General features: G+C 38.7%; 1 protein-coding gene across 3 annotated transcripts in view; it reads left to right on the top strand.

The window, feature by feature from the left end:
* Window positions 1–12,848, top strand: part of GRID2 (glutamate ionotropic receptor delta type subunit 2) — a 710,183-nt gene that overhangs the window by 575,868 nt on the left and 121,467 nt on the right. For all 3 annotated transcript variants that reach the window (XR_004240290.1, XR_004240289.1, XM_032109710.1), the window contains exon 11: window positions 3,986–4,298. Coding sequence is in view for 1 of the 3 variants with exons in the window: in XM_032109710.1 (XP_031965601.1) it covers window positions 3,986–4,298 (313 nt within the window). In the remaining 2 variants the exon portion in view is untranslated. The remainder of the gene's footprint in view (window positions 1–3,985; window positions 4,299–12,848) is intronic.

Raw genomic sequence — 12,848 nt, 5'->3', positions numbered from 1 at the left:
CTCCCCTCCTTTGACTGTCAAGACCTATATTAGGTACACATTTGGTCTATGCATGTTTTCTAGTCAAAATAACCTGAATGTAAACATGCCATACAAAGCTTTCTGTTTCCTAAACATCTGAACTAGGTGGTCTTCAGAGAGTAAATGCTCTTTGAGAGAAACACGTGGTGCTCTTGTCCCTCTCCTGAAGAATGACGAGGGCTCTCACTGCATCTTGTAGAGCTTCATCTTGCAAACAGGATTAGTTCAGCAGCCCTTCATGGAGAGGCTAAAGCCATCTCAAGGGAGCAGTGCTTTACCACAAATCTCTCTTGCTGTTAATTATCTGTGTCTTCTCACAGTGATTCCTTTAGTTGCCCTCTATCCAGATTGCCTGAGGGATAAGCCTGTGTGACAGACAAGAAAAGTGGCTAATGCCACTTCTGGGAGAGCACAGTAGGCTTTCCAGCGTGAGTGGGCTTCCTGGTGATATTCACATCCATCAACCATTGCTTTTCACATCTCGACGTGCTACCTTGATTGCAAGGACTTTTTTTCCAATGAGGAGCCATGAGGAAGCAAATAGCATAGGGAAAACAGCCTGATTCCACTTAAGCCCATCAGAAAAGGGAAAATACGTGCTTAATCATTCCTAAGGGAAACTGCAAATCAAGTAGAAACCTCTTATGAGGCTCTTTTTTTATTGCACCTTCCCAAGATGGGTAGCATAAGAAGGAAGAAATCATATAGGAAGGATGAAGTGAGAAGAAAAAACAATAGCTGAGTAAAAGGAGAATTATTTGGATCTATGTGTGTTAACTTGAGTAAAAATATCTCTCTGATTGGTTTTTGCATGTCCGTGTTAATAACTGTGTAATGTGGGACTGCATTTTATCACTTCTAGCATATGTTGAAACTTGATTTAACATTGAAAGTGGATAAAATGAAGGGCCTCACAGGACCGGTTTAGAATAGGTTCATTTATTTTCCCTATATTTGATCATGAACCACAGGAATCATCAGAAGATTGCTTTCCATGTGTATGAGATGTGCTTGCTACAGTAGTAGCTTAGGGGCATTTCAGGGATTTCTAGGCTTTGCTGATAAGCTGGTTCTGTGACACCAGTAGCAATGCTATCAGACCCATTTGGTCATTTCTTCTGGATTTTCTCATTCTGGTTATGTTGCTCTACAATGGCCTCAGGAGAACTGCTGCTAAGGAAGATAAATATAAATTCCTGTCCAGGTGACAGAGAGCAAAATAATGCCCTCTGCTGTTTTTTTCAATCTGTTTCAGGAGTCACAGTTTCATTCATGAGAAACGTGTAAGACATATGATGCTTGTTTGATTTTGGCACTGCAAAAACTTAGTGCGTGGAGAGCTATACATGTTTATAATTCATATTGGCAGCTTTATATCTAAATATTGACATAATTGCATGCATTTGCCTTTCTATCTCAAAAGCACTAAGTGAACCTTTACTTCTTCAAACTGATATCTTCTCTGATCCAATCTGACATGTTAATGATGAGCATTTAATTTTTTTCATCTTCCAGTTTTGAAACAAGATGACAGAGTCTATATGTAATCAAGAATGCTCACTATCAGTAAATCAAGTATCAAGTGAAGCTTAAGCTTGATTTTGTGCTAAAAGTGTAGTTTTCTGGGAAACTGGTGTTTATGATCCAATTTAGTAAGTTTAAGAATATGAGTTGTCATATTTCAGTGTAGCTTTTTGTTTGTTTGTTTTGAGCAGCTGAACATCAGAGTGCTAAGAAGTCAGGATTTATATCTCTCCTTTCTGTTTTTCACTTTGCTACCTCTCAAGAAGTAAAGACATATAGAGTCACAGAATGGCTTAAAGATCATTTAATTCCAACCCCGCTGCCATGGGCAGGACATCTTTCACTAGATCAGGTTGCTCAGAGTTCTTCCTTGAACACTTCCAGGGATGGGGCATCCACAGCTTCTCTGGACAGCCTGTGGCAGTGTCTTACCACCCTCACAGTAAAGAATTTCTAAGATCCAGTCTAAACCTACTCTCTTTCAGTTTACATTTCCCCCCATCCTGTCACTCTAGGCCATTGTAAAAAAAGTCTCTCTCCATCTTTCTTGTAGGCTTCCTTCAGGCACAGGAAGGCTGCAATTAGGTCACCTCAAAGTCTTAATTAAATATGTAGCGTATAAAGTACCAAGACACAACTATATCGCTATTGTTGCTGCAGTGCAACAAAGGAAATGTGACATTTCCATTAGCACAATATTGTTCACTGTCATAGTTGGTTGATAACTGGAGTGGAACCATAATTCTGGGGAATGCAGAGAGCCTGCTTCCCAGAGACGCAAATTAGAAGTAGTATATCCATAAATTCCATATGTGGTCTGTTTTTTTCCTTTAATGGTCTTCAATGTATTTAATGGAAAAAAAAATTCCTGTAAAAAGGAGGGGAAAACAGAAAAAAATTCTATTAGTCATACAGTCAACTATTATTTGGTAAAAGTATCTATACTGGTGTATGCCGTTTTTCAGTAGAAAATCTTTCAACATCTTACAACAATGCAACTTGAATGAGAAACTCAATGATCTAGTAGGGTAGGGAAGTATTTTAGTAATATGCTGATAATTAATAACCCAGCTAATTTAATGAGCAGAGGCTGAGTCTAGGACTTTTTTTTTTCACATGTCCTCCTTTACCCCTAAATTCCTATTTTGCTTTTTGATATACATTCAGGGAAAAAGCCCCAAACCTATGCTATTCATTAAATATAATTGTAATTTCCTGTTTGACAACTATTGGACTTTTATATTTGTAAATTCTTTCTAAAACATATTTATGTTCACAGTTGTGGAAAACAGTTCAGGTGCTGGCTGGTTTGCATCCTTCTCATTGGAGCTAGGACTTGACTGTCAGCAGATGCTGTGAATCACTTGAGTCACTTGTTAAACAGAAGTTATATGATGAGAGGATAGAGAGACTCAGATAACCTGAACATTTCCATAGACAATTCTAATTACTGACTGAGTTTGCTGCTGCCCATGGGCCAAGGGCAGTTGAATCATCACTCACAAGAATTTGGTAGGAAGGGACCTGAAGTGAATTCGTGAAGCCATGGTTTCAGCTGTGCTCATCAACACAGCTTCACTTACGACACCAGGGAATTTAACACACAAATTAAAGCTGAAGCTCTAATTCACAGCTTTTAAGAAAATCAATATTTTCAAACCCTTTTTTGTCCAAATCATCAGGCTTCCAGCTAGGCTCTGCCACTTTCTCAAGCCAGTGAACAATCAATATAAAGTTAAAGTAACGTCATTTAAGCTGAAGTCTTAAGAGGACTGTGGTTAGGAGTATGTTTGTACCATGGGCCGCAGAGTGTTCTGCACATCGTATTAAAAGAGTCTGGTTGATTTACAAAATTTTCTAATCAGCTTCAGCTGCCATACCTTCCCACTCAATATTTCAAATCACATATCTAAGGAACTAGGAATCTCTGCCTTCTTTGGGCAAGAAGGAAATTCAAGAATTAATAAAATGACTCAGTACTTTCAAGTTTTTGTGCTCTCCTCACCCTCTTCCAAAGGACTCCACACTGCTCTAGGCAGAACAAAAATGGATTAAATCAAGGTAGTAGAAGTTTAAATATTTTAAGTACTCTTTTGTCGTATTAAAACATCTAGAATTCACAGTCTTATTGCTCAGTATTTGGGCTTTTTAAAATGGTATTCATGTGTCCACTTTAAATAACCTTTCTTGTTTTCACTGAAGTTCTAATTGTACCTGTAAAAAATAAAGTAGCCAGAGTCCACCAAGTGAGGTTTGCTTGCAGAAACTAAGACACATGTTCTATCTACCTTGTCACCTTTCTGTGCTCACATATATGATGCTGAAGACCTTGGTCCTGGCATCTGATTCTCCCTAAGCTTAGCTGCTATAAATGACAGAGGAACAAAGATCTTTTTGTTAGCTCCTACTTATGCACATTGTTTTCTCCTCCTCTCCTCAGCGAGCTGACATAGGGATCTCTGCCCTAACCATCACCCCGGACAGGGAAAATGTGGTGGACTTCACAACACGTTACATGGACTACTCGGTGGGCGTGCTGCTGCGCAAGGCAGAGAAGACAGTGGACATGTTTGCCTGCCTGGCCCCGTTTGACCTCTCCCTGTGGGCCTGCATTGCTGGCACAGTGCTCTTAGTCGGGCTCCTGGTCTACCTCTTGAACTGGCTCAACCCCCCGCGCCTTCAGATGGGGTCCATGACGTCTACAACTCTCTGCAACTCCATGTGGTTTGTCTATGGATCCTTTGTGCAACAAGGTAAGAGACAGAGGGAGGCTCTGCCTCTGAGAGAAAATCTGTATGTCCTCCCCATTGCTGTAGAGACCTTCCTCTTCCCTGCCTCCCTCCCACAGCCCACAAGAGCTGGGAGGATTGGAAAGCCTTGTGCTAAAAGATTTCCTAGATATCTGGCTGCCCTATGTGAGAACCGTGAGAAGTTCGGAGCACTACATGCTAGCTTGTGATTTGTTGTTTTGTTATTACAGAAAAGTGATTTTGCTCTGACTAAAAAAGAGTATTGCTCATCATTTGCTGGAGAATTATTGAACATTAACAAGTGTTATGTTCTTACATAGGCAGAGAATGCTGGGATTTGGATTTTGGACTAAGTTTAGACTAGTCAGCAGTGCTGAACGATCTTACTGTGTCTGATAGTCTTTCCTCCCTCTTCTGATTTATCTCAATTTTCCTATATAATGTTTAGATTCAAGCTTCTCTGGCCTTCCTGATTGCTTTCTCAATCCCCTCTAGCATCTGGTGTAGCCCAGGCTGTTCCCCACTTCTGCTTATTTTCCCAAGTCCTTCACAACCTTACTCTTCTGGCAGAGTTTTAATCATGCATCCTAAAGACATCAGGGACTGCAGATCTTGGCTGGGTATATAATACTTAGGATTCTGGTCTACAAGTTGGGGTTGTAGTGCAAAGTGGAATAAGAAAATACAGCTTAATATAAGAGCAAAAGGGGGTTTAGATAATAACACTCTACAGCAAAACAGAATGAACACCGTCTTGCTTATCCATGTAATTGTTCCTCAGTCACTGCTGGCACTGCAGGTACACCTGTTTTAATTTCATAGAACATCTGCTCTACAAAGAGCCATGGCCACTACAGCCCCAAACTCACAGACAGTTCCTTGTGTTTTAACCTGAATTTGGATGGAACACTGTAGGTAAAGGGGTCATATTTACGTAACACTGGCAACATGTTATTTAGCATTACATTATTCTTGTTTCGAAACAATCAGATGACATCCACAAAAGCTAAAGGTATCCATAAAAATCAAGTATGAAGCTCCTAGAAGGGTAAAAAAAGCTAAATTAATGTCACTATCCAAAAAAAGAAGAAATTATATTTTAAGTTTCCACAAGAGGGGTGATTTTAAACACATGAGCATAGAGACATTACTTTTAAAATTATCATTTGCATTGAGCAGTAATGACTAGCTGAGGAAGACCTGAAGAGATTGTTTCAGGGGTTTTGTGATTTCCTTTTTTTTTGTTGTTTTTAATAACACCAAAGACTTCAGAGTAGCTGAGACCTATGGAAGTTTTTTGAATATGTATAGGTGGGGTTATAAAGCTTTCTATCTAAAACATCCCCAGTGTAACTGTTTAGGGAATCCAGCTGTGTGAGAGCAGTTGGTCTGTTACAGAATGAGAATCATTACATCTGTCCTCCTGTTAGGTTAGAACTTGTGAATTAGTTTCCTTACTGCATGAATGTGAGTCATTCTACACAGGTTTATTAGTCTGAGCATCCCTGCTGTACTCTCAACATGAGTCCCTAAAAGCTTTCTAGGAGACTGCCCAGCAAAGGTTCAAAGGCGGCACAGCTAGTTTAACACACTTCAGTCTGAAAAATTGTTAACCTGAATTGTTTGCCTCATGGTTTACCCAAGGAAGCCTGTGTTGCCTGGTTTCCTGAAATTTCCTAACTCATAGATCCAGAGTGGACCAAAAGGGAGCCCTTCAATAGATGCTCAGTTAGCCCAAAAAGAAAAGGATTTTTTGACCAGTCAGTGAAAATGAGTGCTTAAGGAGGGCTCAGAGAGAAGCCTTGAATTCAGCATGAAGTTGAGGAAGAAGTTAGATGAAAAGAAGTGGGACCAGGCGACAAAAATAACAGAATTCAACAGCGACCAAAAAAAAAAAAAAAAAAAAAGGAAAGAAAAGAAAAGGAACTTATTTGAGCAGATCTGCATCCATTCCCTATGGTAAGAGGGATGTGAGGTGCAACTCAGTAAAACCTGCTGGTGGTACAAAGCATCTGGGGGCAACAAAACTGTTGTGCGACTTCAGAAAAAGAAATTCACAAAATTTGGAAGGTGGGAGGAATTATTTACAGAGAGAAGAGACACCTTACTGCTCTACCATGTGGATTCTCAACAAAACTCTATAGAATTCACCAGAACAATATAAAATACTCACTTGGCTCGTACTGAGTAAGGGAAAGCTATAGACACATGTCTCCTTCAAAGAACAAAGAACAAGCAGAACTGTCCTGAATTAGCTAGAAGGAAAAATGAAACACATTGACAGGGGTTGATGCCAAAATACATGACACTTACAGACTGAAGTAAACATAAAGACTCAGAAGAACTCAGAAATTCAGTGCAAAAGAGATGCATTTATAATGTCAGCCTGCATTTCACGTTCAATTTGAATATACCAAAAACAATATTAGCTGAAGCGTTATTGTTTACTAATCCTTGTGAATACAGAGAAATGAAAATCATTTTCATTGTCAGGGTAACTGGCTATTGTGGTAATTTTGCCTCTGTTTTCATTCATCAGCTCTTCATTCAGCAGAAAAATGGCAGGTTTTATTTGTTTTGGAATAGTAAATCTGTTGCTGTTAATTGTGATTGGCAGACCTTAAGTGCAGCAGCATTTCAAATACTGTCAGGTTCACTAAAGAAGTCTTTCAGCAGCGATTTAAAGCATGACAAGGTACTCATTTCTGTTATCAAAACATGGAGCCAAAGATGCTTTTATGTCCTGTGCTGACAGAAGCAAAGCTGCATGAACCGAGGATTGCTTGTGCTTTGATAGTTCTGGATCCTTTGGGGCTAGCAAGTGATTTGTGGCGTCATCTTCTCTTTCGCTCCTCTAGACAGAGGAAAAATTTGCAGGCATGGAGACTGGCTCCAGACCTGCCACAGCTCTGAAGACAAAAGAGCCCTCTGGTGCAAAAAAATACAAGGCATTCTTTAAGGGAATTCATAACCTATTATGATTGAAACTAAGAGCTCATTTCTTCTGAAATAGTTAAAAACTCGGCAGATTTAAGCAAGTAGCTTTAGTTCACGGTGTCCCTTTTTATTTTTGTTCAGCCTTGACTCTGATGTCTTGTTTAAATGCTGTTAAAGAGTTTTAACCTTTTGCAATTTTTGAAACACCAAAATACTGTGTCATTGTCTATAGACAAAAGTCAACACAGATCAATCCAGTGGTTTTTAAGGCAGGTCTATAATTACTGTCATATTCAGTTACAAAATTTGAGTATTTTTAGTTGCTTCCTTAAAGGTAGACTGAAACTTAATGTCACAGCTACTTGTATCACTTAAACTTAGGTTTTGAACTTGGCTTTCAATTTCTTCCCTCCATATTTTAGTGACCGCTCTGGCCACCATTTTTAGATGGGTAATATAGAGGTAGGTATATTTTAAGTTTCCCTTTTTATTTGATGTTCATTCATTATAGAGATCAGTCAAAATAATATACTTTTTTTTTCTTTTCTAATGTTTGAGATACATGAGGATAAGGCTGTAATGTAACTGGGGAGGCCCAATTAATATAAAAGTGTATAAACTACAAAGTGGGGGTTTTATCCTGTACTCAATCCCTTCATTATTAAGAAAACAAACAAAAAACAGGCAGGCAGAGCACTGAAATGCTTTGGCTTCCTACCCAATATACCCACTGAATCTGTGACCACTAGGAGGGCAGAGACTTTTAGGTGATCATGGTGATGCTGCTGTGGATTATATTAAAAGCAAATGTTTCTGACTCTGAAGTCAGAATTCAGGCATGAGTAGTTAAGACAATATCTGTTATCTCTGAAATGTCTGTTCTTCTAAAGATGAAGCAAATTTTTAGATTCAGACTGTGGAAGATTGCAGTTGCCTTGAAATTTAGTGTCATGGCTTCTGAATTTGTTCTTTTCCTTTTGGTCATCCTAGAAAACTAAGTGACTAAATATTAAAATGTCCTAGGGTGTATCACCATGTCCCACAGCCATAGGGAGGAGGAGGAGAGAAGATCCAGCAGGCAGGAATTGTGCAGCAAGATTGATTTATTTAATTATTTTACAAACTCTTTTATAGACTTTTTTCTTCATAGTCTAATTGGACAAAGGATCAGCCACCCCTTGGGGGTGATTGGCTAAAATCCTAAAAGATCCATTGTCAAAATATTTTTCTACTGTACCATAAACAAGGCTTCTCAAGGTTGCAGGTGTTTGGTTGTTTACATAACTCTGCTACCTCTCTGTGAGAGAGAAAAGTCTCTCATGGACTTTGAAAATAGCAAGAAAATCCTTGCTAGCAGCATTTTTGTATCCACAACTAAAGCTCTGTATTTTGCTTCTTTTGGATATTACCCTTTGTCAATTGGACAGATAACTGGCTCTAGGCAGCCCTGCTTGGGCAGGGTGTGTTTGACGAGGTCCCTTTCTACTTCAAAGAGTCTTAGTGATATATGAATAATGACATATTATGTACTCTTTGCTCAGCTTTTGTGCTACTCTATACAACCAAGGTTTTCCTTCTTTTGAGCCATGGTATCGTTGCTGCTCCCTCAAACTTTGCCCGTACTAGAATTTGCCAATATTGGGAATCTGCCATAGGAACTCTCAGAGAAGAAATTTGGGGGTTCAAGAAACTTTACTAAAATCTTCATCCAGATCAACTAAATCAAGTTGCTGCAATAGTCTGATGACTTTTTTTACTTGCTGAGAACCTAGTTTAATCTCCTGAAGGTTTTCTATTAGCTTCCTATTCGGGGCTCTTGTTACAACACACTCTAGAGACCACTCTGCTCTCACCAGTACTGGAGAAAATCAATGATTTAAAAAACAGAAGTTCAAGGTCTGGAGTTATTCCCAACCCTTTTGGTATAATAGATCAGTTTTTGAGACTGGTGAAATGGTGCATAATTTTTTACCAAGGACTTGCAGAAGAATGATTTAGGGGATTTTGTTTTGAAGGCAGCCTCTGAAATTTAGCTTCAGAAGACAGTGATGAGCTAACTTAGTATAACAGAATTCAACTGAATGTTGACAAAATAATGAAGTTAGAGAAAATGACAATGTTTTGTATTTGATGTGAAAGACACCATAAAAGACTTTGTCTCTATCTTATCACATTCTGCTCATTTTGCTTTGAATTTTTGTATAAGAGAAGGTATTTCTGAGCTGGCTTGGCAGGATTTTAGATTATGCAGGTAAAGATGCAAGGCTCTGTTTTGTTTGGGGTTTTATTTGGGGTTTTTCTGCTATAATGGAAAATATCTTTTAAATGGCTGAATCATTCAAGATTTAATCACTTCTTAGTGATTGCAACAAAGCAAACATTCATTATCGTTTTATAAATAGAATTTGACCATAGGATAATGAGCGCTTGAAGTATTACCTGCAAAAATATAATTTTCTTCAGAGATCTTATTACACTTGCTTAACTTAGCAAAGTTATGAAATGGATGATGTAAAAGCACCACTGGTGGGCCATTTTTTTATCCCCTCATATTTGTTTAAAATGCTGGTCAGAACTGGATGTTTTGATTGGTCATCAGTGGTGTCAGTAATGGCCAATTATGTTGATAATACCTGGTAAATGAGCAAATCTTACTGTTTGCCTTGTGTAAATTACATTTCACAAGAGCAGTAAAACAGCCTCCAAGCTTTGGCACTTCAAAGTCATTATAATACTTCTCAGATGGTTAAAGCTGCTCAGAATTCTCATCTTCTTCCTTTTATCACCACCCAAGGTGTGATATAATCCTCCTGAAATGCACTGCCTGGAGTCTGCTGTTGCTTAATAAATTACTCCATCTTGCTTATCTCACTCTCGGCATATCCCTATCAGCAGGAAACCATTATGCTGTAGCAACATTCTTGCTTAGTGACATTTTCTCTTAATTAACTGTACAACAATCAAATATTTAATATTCAGAGGAAAACTCTAGAATCATTCTGGAAAAGTTGTGTTAGAAATTAATTATATCTTCACATGTGATATTTAGTGGTGAAACCTGATTTGATTTTTTTTTGGGGGGGGGAGGGTATGTTTAGAAATACAAAAATGATCCAGTATAAAGGCTTTAAGACTGGGACCTAGTTCCTAATTTGGTTTCTTCACCTGATCTGCTGGCTGACCACAGAAACTTTATTTAATATCTTAGATATCAGTTCTTAGTTGTAAAATGGAGATATTACCCATCCTCCTTCATAAAAATATGTTTTATATCTTCTGATGGAAGGCAGAAGTTAAATGCCAGTCTCATTAATTAACAATTTTAATTGCTCTTCAAACTAATGCCAGTCTTGACATATTCATGTAGCAAGGGGAACAGACTTGCTGAGCCTAAAATGCGCAGCACTGAGCTGGGAAAATGGTAAGTCAGATATTGAACATGTTAGGAAACAAACTTCGTACACCAAGAGGTTTATTTGTGACGTGATAGTTCCACCTTAAATCCTCGAGATAGAAGCCCCTAAATCCTCAAGCTATTGTATTAAATCTAGGCTAGTGTATCAGTAAGTATATTTACCTTCATAAAACCATCTCTCTGAAATGGGGACTGCTGCCCTGTGGTACCCAAGCTCCTTTTGCACGTCTCAGTGGTTTGGCCAGCCCTCTTGAAAGCGTCAAAAAATGAGTACATTTTGGCAATTGCATCCTGTACGAATTTGGAAACCACTGGAACTGACAGCATGCACTGAGAGTTGTTGTCATGTACACAGTACGCTTTTGTAAGCCTTGGATGTAGCTTTATGTCCCTTCAGAGGTTTATTTGGTTGTCTCTTCTTGAAATGGTAATTCCAAGGAATAACTGTGCTCCAAATAAACAGTTCAGTAGTGTGGGCATTTGTTTGTAGCAATGTGATACCACTAGTGTGAAACTGCTAGGGGATATGCTTGGATTTTCCCCTAATTTGAAGTTAAGGTTCAGGCAGTTCTCAGAGGCATCTTAAATAACGCATTTCTACATCTTGTCTGCACATGGTTGCTTGAGTAATAGCACTGGGTATGTGAGGCAGTATATTTAGAGATTTTGTGTCTGATATACCACTTCAGAAGAGGAGAATGAATGGCAGTGTGAAAGCCCAAAAACTACCTTAATTGCCTAGGACTAGCTTTGATTGACTGTGAGAAGGCAATGTCTGACTGGCTATAGTATAAATGCTGAACAAGACCAAACGAGGCAAAAGGAAAGTAGAATTGGAGGTCATGGCATCTGTCCATCATTCTGTGTTCCTTCCAAAAATATTCTAAGGTGAATATTTTACTCAGAACAGTTTCTTTGTTATAATTTCTCATATGACTATATGCTGTAATTGGGTAAAGAATTGATAAGTTAGATTCAGATTAGGTAATCAGTTTTGACTTTTCAGGGTTCACCTGTGTATAATATGCATTTAATTGGGGAAATGAGGAAGAACAATTTAGTCAGGAACTGAGTGTTTCTTGCATGGAGGAGTAATATAACCCCCAGTTTTATCTTCAAAGATGTTTAGAAGCTGAAGAGGCAAGTCTTGTCCTGCTATTTGATATTCCTACACAGGAATTTACACTTAAATTGACGGCTTCAGGTGTTTAAGGTAGGGAGGAAGTGAGAAATGAGTTTTAGCTTTATTAAAAATATTTCCCATCTGCTTGGGTTGACAGCAGCTTCATCCACAAACTGATCAGCCTTTTTCAGCTGAGGACATCCAAGGCACCAGATAAACATGGGTTTTAGAGGGAGCCTGTGGTAGTTTTCTGTTGCTTTTCAGCCGTGTGAGGAGCCCCTCCTCTGCAACAGCTGTGCCATAGCTGCATCCACCCATGCAGATCCACTTCACAACATCAACTGGTGGGTAGGTGCCAGGAAAATTGTTTGAAAGCTGTAAAGACAGGAGTAGCAAAGAGGTTTTCAAGCTGCTGGCAGGAAAGTCTCCCTTCTTCAGCAGCTGAGGGATTTTTCCTCGAACCTCTAGTAATATTAAAGTGTTTATAAAAGGAGTAGACCAAAATTAATAAAGAAAGGAAACAAAAAATGCTACCAAATGATTTTTTTTTAAACTAACCTGTTCATTTCACCGATTGTTGAGATGAAAGACCAGTGTCAGCAAATACGGTAAAAGGGGGGGGGGGTGTTTGTAATTTTTTTTAGTCAGCCTCCCAGCATGGAAATTAAGGAGGTTACCTTCATCATGGCAGCATCCTGGTGTAGGAGTCTCCTGCTGCTTAATTTATATTCCTCCACTATCAATAGTGGAAGGAGAGATCTTAAAGTAGGACTTTACCTTTTCAGTGTTTTTGAAGTTATTGAGATGGGGCAGGGTTAAAAATGTGTGATACCTCACCTACCAGGCAAAAGGGACGTGAAGGAACACAGTTTTGACTGAAGACTCTTCTTCCCCCACACTAAGACAGAGTAAAGGTAGCAATAAAGGGGAAAGAAAGTCATCTGCAAACAGTCTGTTAAGGAACAGTGATAATAAATCTGTTGAGTGGGGTGTTCGTTGTTCATGCCCAGATATACTTGCTAATAGAATATTTTTAGCTATAAGCATTTACCTCCTTCTTACAATGGCTTCTTTTATT

The sequence above is a fragment of the Corvus moneduloides genome, chromosome 5 (genome assembly GCF_009650955.1).
Source record: "Corvus moneduloides isolate bCorMon1 chromosome 5, bCorMon1.pri, whole genome shotgun sequence".
In the NCBI taxonomy this organism is placed as follows: Eukaryota; Metazoa; Chordata; class Aves; order Passeriformes; family Corvidae; genus Corvus; species Corvus moneduloides.
The sequence above is the reverse complement of the archived record's forward strand: the minus strand, read 5'-3'. Positions and strand labels throughout refer to the sequence as shown.